Here is a 10,648-nt window from a genome sequence, read left to right as displayed (position 1 = left end):
TCTTTTTTTTTTTTTTTTTTGGTTTACACGTGTTTAACCTATTATATTCTTTTTCAGGGGACCATTCAGCGTTGTAAGGAAATGCATTCACAGGCAGACAGGGCAGACGTTCGCGGTAAAAATCGTGGACGTGGCAAAGTTCACATCCAGCCCCGGTCTAAGCACGAACGGTGAGTTCTCGAGGGAATTGGGAATCTCGCGCATACGCCTCTCTGTTCCGCCATTAATTTCCGCCACGGCTGTTCGAAACAAACGTATTCTCTCTGCTCGATTTCATGTTTACGTATTCTCTTTTACGGCACCACCATACGGAGCCCATGAATCTGCACAATCCATTGTGCGACTCGAATGAAATTGCATTCGTCTCTCCTAAATGTGGATTTTAATGTGGAACACGTGCGGCCGATTTCAGAAATGAACCGTAAATCCTACTGCGATCGTTATTGCCAAGTTTCCGGTTTCTGAGAGAATAAGATTTCATTACTTGCGTGAGGATGTCGATGGTGTGTAATACACGAATGTTATATATATATATAATTAATTTCTTTTGCAAAATTTAAGCTTTTTGTGGGCAACAAATAGTTTTCGATATATTTTTATAAAAATTATATTTTTAGTTTCAATTAATATGAAATATCGAAATTTACGATTACTGGAATTAAGATTACTAAAATTTATTTATATAAATTAGTTAATGAAAGCAAAAGTACAAAAAGCAAATAGTTTCATGATTTAAATAATAAATATATAAAAGAAGATTAATCTATTTTTTATATTATTATATAAATATATTAAATAAAACATGAAACAAATATTTATTTTTGTCAAAAAATTGTTTGATTTCCAGTCTTCGTATAATATGAGTAAATTTGTTATCAAAACAAGTTTATGTCTCTATTAGATAATCTTTGACGTTCCATACGTACCCATATTAAATAATATTGACAATATTATTGATCGTATAATTAGGATTCTTCACAATATTTGAAGTTTATTCTTTCGACATTAATATTATTAACCATGAAAGTTAAATATAAGATATTCAAAGTGGTGGGTTTTCCTTTATATAACTATTTTGAAATATATTTTCTTATATTTTTAGAGAGAAATAAGATGGAGTGAAATATTTAGTTAAAGATTTAGTTAAAGAGTCTGTTTTCATTTTTTAAAAGAAAAATTTAATATCTGTTTATAAAAAATATAATTGTCAGAGTTCTACGTAGGCGTGGCACTTCTTACAGTGTATATTTATTACGTGTCTAATAATAAAAATTATCTTTTTTACATACGTTCATCTAAGAGGTACATAGGTCTAATAATAGTTAAAAAGGAGATGCATCGCTTTAAAGGTTAATAATATTATAAAAATGCGTCATAGTTAGAACATGATTTCAAGAGACCGCTTGAACGTCATAGTTCTGATAAAAATCAATTTAATAAGATCCGGTTTCTAACGTGATTACTGTCCAATATTTTTCCAATATTTTCTTACCATCTTTATATTTCAATCACGAGAAGCCATAAAAGTATTCCGTGTAATAATTTTTTTTTAATTGTAAAATAATTTTTTATCGAATATCTCTTAATTTCATTAGTATTTTATATTTATATAATTTCATATAGTTGTATAATTTTCATTAATTCTTTAGAAATCTTAAAATCTTAAAAGTAGTATTTCATTCAAATAATATCATTAATTCGTTTAATTTTAATTTTGTTAAATTATTATATTTTTTCTTTGAGATATTTAGTTATTAATTACAAATACAAAATATCATTAATTCAAATATTTTATCGTAATTTTTAAAAAAAAATTTAATTTGAAAAATATGATTGTTGCAGATTTGAAACGAGAGGCCACGATATGTCACATGTTAAAACATCCCCATATAGTAGAGTTATTAGAAACATACAGCTCGGAGGGTATGCTCTATATGGTGTTCGAATAGTAAGTATTATCACATTTTAATTTATTTTAATTTATTCCTTCTTCTTCTTTTGAAGAACAAAACTTTATGTTCAATTCACAGAGTTCTGTTCGATTTTAATAATTCATCAATAAAAATGAGAATAGATTTCCATCATAAATTGATCTTAAATTTTTAAAGGAATTTTATGTAATATTTTAGGGTGTTTTAAATATTGAGAGGAAAAATTAAATGAAATTAAAAAAGAAAGATATCTTGATCTTGAATTTAATAAAATTTGTTTATAATTTTTTAAAAGATCTTTCGAATACGTTCTTGATATGTCAAGTATATCAGTTTCATTCAATTTTTTCAATATAATTTTAGAATACATAATTTTTTAAATAGAAAATATTAAATCGATGTATATAAAATATTATTTTTTCAAATGAAAGGCACGATAAACAGACTTGATAAGATTTGATTTCATTTTTATATATCGATTTTATATTTTTGATATAATAAAAGGGAATGCTTTAATACTTTAAAGTTAAAAAGCTGAAAAATATGACTTGATAAAATTAATAATAAAATTAATTTATAAAAATTTTCAAGAAAAACTTTATTTTAAACCATAAAAAAAGAGAAAAAAAGAGAGAGAGAGAAAGATTGTGCATTTAATATAATATTAAAATGCATTAAAATATAATAATACATTAATATTTACAAAACTAATATTACTAAAATATTCGAAATGTGGGATTCATATATAATTTTGTTTTATTTCATAATATAAAAGTTTAAATTTTATTTTACGTAACGCACACGTTCCTGACATATACGAGTATAACCGATACACCCACCGCTTAGCAGTTTGCTTATTTTAGCTACGGATTCAAGCTACAATAACTTATGTACTGAAATATATAATATACCTTATAAAAGATATTATATCACACTCATCTTCACTGTCTCTCCCTTTTATCATAAAATTATTTAATCATGTCCTACTGAACTGATAAATTGAAGCCAAAATTATATATATTAAAAAATCTTTTCTCTTTTTTTATGGATTCTTTTTTTTATTGAAATTAATTCGCGATTAAATAATATATAATTATTGAAAATACAATGTTCATTCATGTTTTATAATATATGAATTTCTAGAATCATTGCATTATAATTGTTATAATTTGCGTTTATACAATATCACGGTCTGCAGTTAGTTACATTTCAGTTAGTTATATTTGACCATTTTTGTCAGCTGCCGCGTTATTAATTAATTAGTAATATAATCTCTCCAAATTTATCAATATTTTCAATTGTAATTTAGTTGAATATCATTACATATTTCGATAAGTTTCATTATTTCATTGTTTTATTTGAAGTTGAATTCTTTATATAATAAAAGATAAAAAAAATTGATAAATTTGTCATATTTATATGATATTTAACATAATAATATATTGATATTAAAATGGAATATATAAAACGAAGTATTCTTTAAATAAAAATGAATAGCAAAACCATGTTATGGAATGGTTGTATTAATGGATTAAATCGTTTGCAGTTAGTTTTAAATAGTTACACTTTATTTTGCGTTGAGTACCGTGTTGATTCGTATATCTTTTTATTTAATATTTTTTTAAATGAAAAATTTGCTTGTTGTTTCAATTTTTCATTCACAAAAAATAATTTACAAAACAATCGAATAAACCAGATAAATTATCTTAAATAACAAAATCATAATTCAGCATTAGATAGTATGGATAATCGTAATAATTAAAATTTGAAGTTTTAAAATTAATGATAAAGACATTAATTTTAGTGATAGATAATGGGCGATGATTTAATGATTATTATTAACGAATTAAATATATCCTAAGTAAATAAAAAAATTTTAAATTAAAAGAATATCGTGACAAATAAAACTCAAATACTTATTCACTTCACTGGAAATAATCCTATATGATCGTTCTATCGTCACTGCGGAAAGAAACAAGCTTCTGTCAGCAGTTGTTCTAATTGGATGTCTAGTATCTGCGAAGCAGTGTCACACATTGTATGAATTAGCCACGCGTTCTAATATACATATATCAAGAAGCACGCAAAGTTCTTAAATGGTAAATTCACGTGCAGTCTTTTATTGTCTTCACTATTTATTTACATGTACATATTTAAACATATTCAGGATATTTAAACGTTGTCTCTTCAGATTTCGATTGATAGAATAATATTATCTAATTAATTGCATTTTATTATCAATATTTACAATAAAAATATTAGAACAATTGGAATAATCTTAATATTTTCTTATATAAGCTTAAACTTCAAAAAAATATAACAATAATTGAAGTTTAGTATTTAGGGATTATAGCCATTTCTATTTCATTTGTATAATTTACTATCTATAAATCGTTTTAAATAAAAAATATAGGAGCTAAATATTGTTAGTAATTATTTTATAAAAATATTAAGTTTTATTAGTATGATTAATTTTTTTATTTGGAATGAAAAATTATGACTTCAAAATTTCGTTATATATTAAATTTTACTTTCTTATAATTAAATGAGCATCTTTGTGCCATAGAATTTTGCAATTAGTTCCCTATCTCGTTCTATACTATACTTCTTTCGTAAAAATTGTACATTACGAATCGACCTAATTAGCTTCAAATGAATTCACAATAATTAGGACACACAATACAATGTGGCAAGAAACCTCGTTACGATTGTTAACACAATCAATTCACAACACAGTCGATCATCAATGTGGTTTGTTAATTTAAATCATGTTTATTTCACGCATAATCAATACTTGTATATTTTGTCTTCGTTTTCGAAAGTGAATACACAATGTACAGAAACTAATAATTTCAACTATATATATTTATGTCATAATTATGGAACAATTTATAATCTTCAGAAATGTGAAATGGCAGAATATATATAGATATTTATTTCTGATATTTCGTAACAGTTGAGAATTTGCAAAAGGTCATTATTTCTCATAATTATTGATGGAATTGTAAATTTTCAATTTATATTTGTTAGTATCTTAATGTGATATTCTTACGCAATCTTATAGCTATTCAGAATATTTAAAGCCATTAATTCTAATTTTAATTATGACAATATATCATATGATACGTGTATATATTTCAATTTTGCGAAAGAAAAATTATACTATATTTTTACGTATTGATGATTTTACGTATGGCAGATCTTTTATTTTATTTTTTTTTTATTTTATCTCTCGAAATAAAAATAAATAAAATAAAACAACACGTGATGCTATGTATGCATTTAGTTCAGAGATCATTTTTCATTATGCAAGTCCTTCGAAACACGTGCACACGTGCACACGTTGGAAGTGTAGCAAAATACCAGAGCTTTTTTCATCGATGCGCCTATAAATTGTTGCATACCTTGTAAATTATGCATTAATGTCGTGTTTCTGTTTCAGTATGGATGGCTCTGATTTATGCTTCGAGGTCGTCCGGAGAGCAACTGCTGGATTCGTGTACAGTGAAGCTGTGGCCAGGTAAGAAGATCTTTGCATTGTTCACGCACAAGTATTTCAAGCATTAAAGATGTCTCTTTTGTTGCGGATGTATCTTTGAACAGAGTCGAGATAAAGAGAACGTTGTCTTTTATAGTCTTAGCAAAGGATAAATATTTACCGTAGACTTCATCTGAATTGCAATAGCTTTTTATCGTGTATATCAATGATGGAGTGATATAATTTCACGTAAATAATTTCCATAGAATTTTATTTAATATCGTTCAGAGAATAATTACATTTGTTCTTAATTAATTTTACCGTTTCTTTTATGTTTCTTTCTTGACCCAATCAAGTTTCATTTCCCTGATATCTTTTCTTACTTTTCCTCTTTTGAGAGAATTACGAGAAATTATTGTTGAGGCACGTTTCTAGTAATACTTTTTATATTAAAGATTATTCTTTTTAAAAATCAAATTAGATTTTTATAGAACGAAAATATGGTTTTATTGATATATATTTGAGAATTATAGGAATCTTTGTGTTTCATTTTTGTTGATTTTAGAAAAATATTTTTAAAATTATTCACTTTATAACAATCGTACGTTTTGCAAACACTAATTATTTAAAAAATATTAAATTTAGAAAAGAAGAATAGAAATTTCGAAATATTTTCATTTCCAAGTCGTATTTTTGAGGCAAGAATATAATTAAAATTACAATAATAATAAATAAAATGAATTTATCTCAATATTTCAGGATTTTGATCTAAATCTTACGAATAGATTTATAATATTTCCTATTTATCGATATTTGATCACATAGTAGCATTATTATGCTTTCGTAAGAGATGTTTACTCACTGGAAGTTTTGGTTATCTGTTTGCTGAATCTACCTGCATTTAGTGGAGCTAGATTAATCAGGAGTATGATGGACAGTGTAGGCACATGTCACGTCCAAAACTGTCTCTGAAATGCGTTTGCTCTCTTCATAGTCGTTTGCAAGCTCGCATCATACTCATAGCTATCACTTTGAATGTCTGTAGCACAGACTTTACGAAGCGAATCAATTATCTTCTGTTTTAAATTCTTGAAATCAATATTTAGTGTAATTTTAACTAAAGAATATATTGACATAATTTTAAATTTTAAATTCAAAATTTAAATGAAAATTTATAAATTAGAATATAAATTATATTTAGTTATCAGTTTTAAATAATATTCACGTAATATTTTTTTATAAATATTTAGTCTTATATTTATAGTATATTTTAGTGTAAAGAATGCATATAAAAATAAATAAAAATAAAATTGTAATGTAAAACTTAATTTACTCTAAAAATAAGATCAAAGAAAATAGACTAAATAGATCAAGGATTTCTTTATTATTAAAATTTTCAATTAATTATTTTGTTTTTAGTGTTTATTAGTTTATATTAATTGGCTTCTAAATCATTTTGCATATATTAGATTCAAATTTCTAAATTAAAAGAATGTATTTAAAATTTTTTTTATTTCTATATATTGATTGTTGAAAGCTTTTCTCTATGCCTTTAATATTAAATATTAAATTCAATTTTCAATCGTACAAGTTTAGGAAATTATTAGGAAAAAATTTTTTAATATTTTTTCCTTACGTATAAAATTCTTTTTCATAAAGATTTGTATGAACATAATGCTTACGAAAAGATAATTTTAGGTATAGATAATTTTAGGTACTTAGCAAATGTTTGAAATTAATTTTCGTAAAAAGCTACGTCATAAAAAAATTTTAATCCGCTATTTTTCATTCAACTTTTCTATTATGATATTATAAATGTAACAATATATCGTACAATCGTATTCATTCATAAATTGATTTAGCAATTTTGAATAGACCGTGAAATCAAGGATTTAAAAGTTATTTTGTTGTAGCATGATATTCAAAATTTCTGTAATATAAATATTCATCCAGTATTCCTTTAGGCTTAGTCAATGACATATAATTCACAGAGTATTTAGATACGATATTTACATACAAAAATTGTCGAAATAATATTTCACGTCACAACTTTCATCGAATAATATTTTTCGATTCGATACCGAAAATATATACAAAAATTTCAATATAGCACAAAACATAAATGTCTAATAAAGGGGGCGGTTTACACGAGTTATAAATGCAACCTTCCCGCGACAGAAGTTAGAAGTTGCAGATACATTAGACACGCGAGATGCATTAAACCTAGTTACAAAGTTATTATTCGACACCATTGAGAATTCACTTTACTTGGGGAACAATCGTACAAGTCATCCTCCATTTTGATATCAATAAATTATTTGTGACGTTTATACGATATTCTGAAAGCAATAGGAATAATCATATTTAACGTTGAAAAATTTGTACTTCATAAATTATAATTTTCGATATTTTTTGCTGTAATATTAATTTAAATCATTTTTTGAAAAACATTATAAATTTTTATGGGTCAATAATTTAAATTAGCTGAAAGTTTATATATATTAACGAAAACAATGTTTTGCAAGTGAACTTAATTTATCAATATAATTAAAAGGTCGTTTCCTAACAGTATTATATTCCTATAAAATACATTATATTTATATATTGTATATTCATATATTTCATATTTATAAAATTTATTCATATATTTCATATATTTCTGGAATATTTTCGCATACGTGAAACTTTAAACACATTTCATCCTTCTGTTAATCGATACGTAAATTCCTCGTATATATATTCTATTGCATATCACAAAAATATAGTTATTTAACGTTTCTCGTTTTATTTCAATTCTATGTCCTCTCCAACGTTCAATTCGACTTTATATCGCATCGAACACTCGATATTCGATAACTCGATTGAAATGTTTACATGTTAATCAACCCGACAGTGTCTTCCAAATGTACATGAAAGGGGGTGAATAGTTGTATTAACGAATTGTATCCGTTTACCGTTTCACTCTTAACAGAAAGTCGATTGAATCGACGTTATCTAGACAGTTTAACGAATATGCAATAAATACACGAGAACGAAGCTTTAACCATCGTTTTTTATATCTCGGTCAACCTTCAATAACCGGTGTCTCATTCCTTTAACATTTTCCTTAATCGACTGACCTATACGGTTAAGAAGTATAGACATTTTTACACCATTTTAACCCCGAGTTAATTTTATTTTCATCGTTTCAATCTGCATTCATTTTTGTTTCCATGAAATAAAATAAATTTTCGTTTCGAATATTAAGTTGGTGAAATATCAATTTTTAAATAAAAAAAAAACTTTTTTTGAAACATTATCGTTCGTTTATTAGATATATATATATAGGATAATATATAGAATATAATTCTAAATATGAAATTTTTATGAAAATATAATAGTTATTAAATATAGAAAAATTCATTTTTATTTGCATTTTAGTAGTCGTAAATGAAATATTTTTTATGCGATTAATAATTATATAAGAAGATAAAATTTAATTTTGAGACATTAGTTTATCAATTTCAAATTCTGGAACGGCATTTTATATCAATTTAATGGAATAAACAATCAATAAATTTTAAGTAAGGATAATTCCGATTTAATCCGAATTTAAATGAATTCACAATAGCGTATCTATTCGTATTTCTTGATATATATATTATGAATATGTGTTTTCCACAATTATTAATCTTCGATTCATTGAGTATATATTATCAATCAAAAGTTTATTATTATGTATTTGCGTTAATATTGATTTTCTTATTAGTTTTTCTATCGATTCGTGCTAATCATTTTCTAAATTATTAACAATATGAATATGATTTTAAAAAATAATAAATATTTTTTATAATTCAATTCTTTAAAATTTTTTAAAATTTATATTTTTGCTAATTGTATATTATATAAATATACAAATTTGTTATGTGATCAATAATACAGTATTTTAGTTAGATTTTTTTTTAGGCATTTGTAAACGATGAAATTATTTTTTCTATTTCTCTCTTGAATTCTTTCTCAATATGCCAGCCACAATATACCTATATATATATAGGCATTCCTATTTTAATATAAAACGAGTTCTATTGTTCTCATTGTTCGTATTCAATTACCTATAAAAATTAAAAATTAAATTAGTTTTTGAATATTGTAATATTTATTGTCGTAAAATAAAAATTTGAAAATAACAATTTATAGAATATTTGATAAAATTTTAACTTTAGACATACATATAAATGTACAAAACTATCTGACCTGGTTTCAAAGTTGTCGTATTTCATTTTATTATTTGTTCACTTGTCTTGGTATAAAAAAATGTCTACTTTAGAAACTTTCGATATATATTTACAGCTTTTATCCAGAGATCATACAGGGAATAATTTCATAACCTATTATATCATATTATATCATATTAAGGAAATATATGACAGCAATTAGTATTAGGAATTAGTATTAGGAATTAGAATGAAACATTTGGGTATTAATTATAATTACATAAATTAATTAGGAAAATTTGCAACGATTGTTCTAATACATTACGATAATAAATATTCATATATTCGAAATATAATTTAAATAGAAATCATGAATTATCTTCTTATGTACAATTTAACTTGTAATATTGTATACATATCAAAATTTTCAATATTCTTTTCTCCACTATATTAAATCTTCCTCCTCTATATAAATCTGTGACCAATCTCAACCGACATATCGCTTCAGCTATCATGCCAGGTCGCGATGGAGTAGAAAATTTTCATCCATCTATTCTGAATAGACAACGCGTGGCCATATACGTATATTTTTTGCCTCATCTCCCGCAGGATACCGATATAACAAGAGTTTTCGTTTTTCCAGCCATTACATGCGACAGATCCTGGAGGCGTTGCGCTACTGCCACGAGAACGACATAATTCATCGTGATCTAAAGCCCCAGTGCGCCCTCTTAGCGGGCAAGGAAAATTCAGCACCGGTGAAGCTACGCGGTTTCAGCGTCGCCGTGCAACTTCAGTCATCCCAGGCAAACGGCGTCGGTATGTTTTAACACTTTCTTTTCTCCTTACCTCTCTCTCCACGTTTCTATATCTGCGTGCATACACGTTCCAAGGGAACGTACTCTTTCCTGCGTACATCTCGAGGGAATCGACCGCTACGGCGTTAGCTCTCTTCGCCAAATACTCGCGCTCCTTCTCGTCCTTTCTACATTTAACGTGTATATAACCACTTTGCAATCAGTGGTTATACATTGATCGAACTAAGT

General features: G+C 25.7%; 1 protein-coding gene across 12 annotated transcripts in view; it reads left to right on the top strand.

Annotated features, from left to right (window-relative positions):
* LOC102678780 (peripheral plasma membrane protein CASK) overlaps window positions 1-10,648 on the top strand; it is a 241,295-nt gene that overhangs the window by 22,459 nt on the left and 208,188 nt on the right. For all 12 annotated transcript variants that reach the window (XM_006620907.2, XM_006620909.2, XM_006620906.2 and 9 more), the window contains exons 2-5: window positions 58-170; window positions 1,843-1,948; window positions 5,374-5,451; window positions 10,246-10,421. In XM_006620907.2, the coding sequence (XP_006620970.1) occupies window positions 58-170; window positions 1,843-1,948; window positions 5,374-5,451; window positions 10,246-10,421 (473 nt within the window). The remainder of the gene's footprint in view (window positions 1-57; window positions 171-1,842; window positions 1,949-5,373; window positions 5,452-10,245; window positions 10,422-10,648) is intronic.

Source organism: Apis dorsata, unplaced genomic scaffold, assembly GCF_000469605.1.
Source record: "Apis dorsata unplaced genomic scaffold, Apis dorsata 1.3 scaffold_563, whole genome shotgun sequence".
Taxonomy (NCBI): domain Eukaryota; kingdom Metazoa; phylum Arthropoda; class Insecta; order Hymenoptera; family Apidae; genus Apis; species Apis dorsata.
The sequence above is the reverse complement of the archived record's forward strand: the minus strand, read 5'-3'. Positions and strand labels throughout refer to the sequence as shown.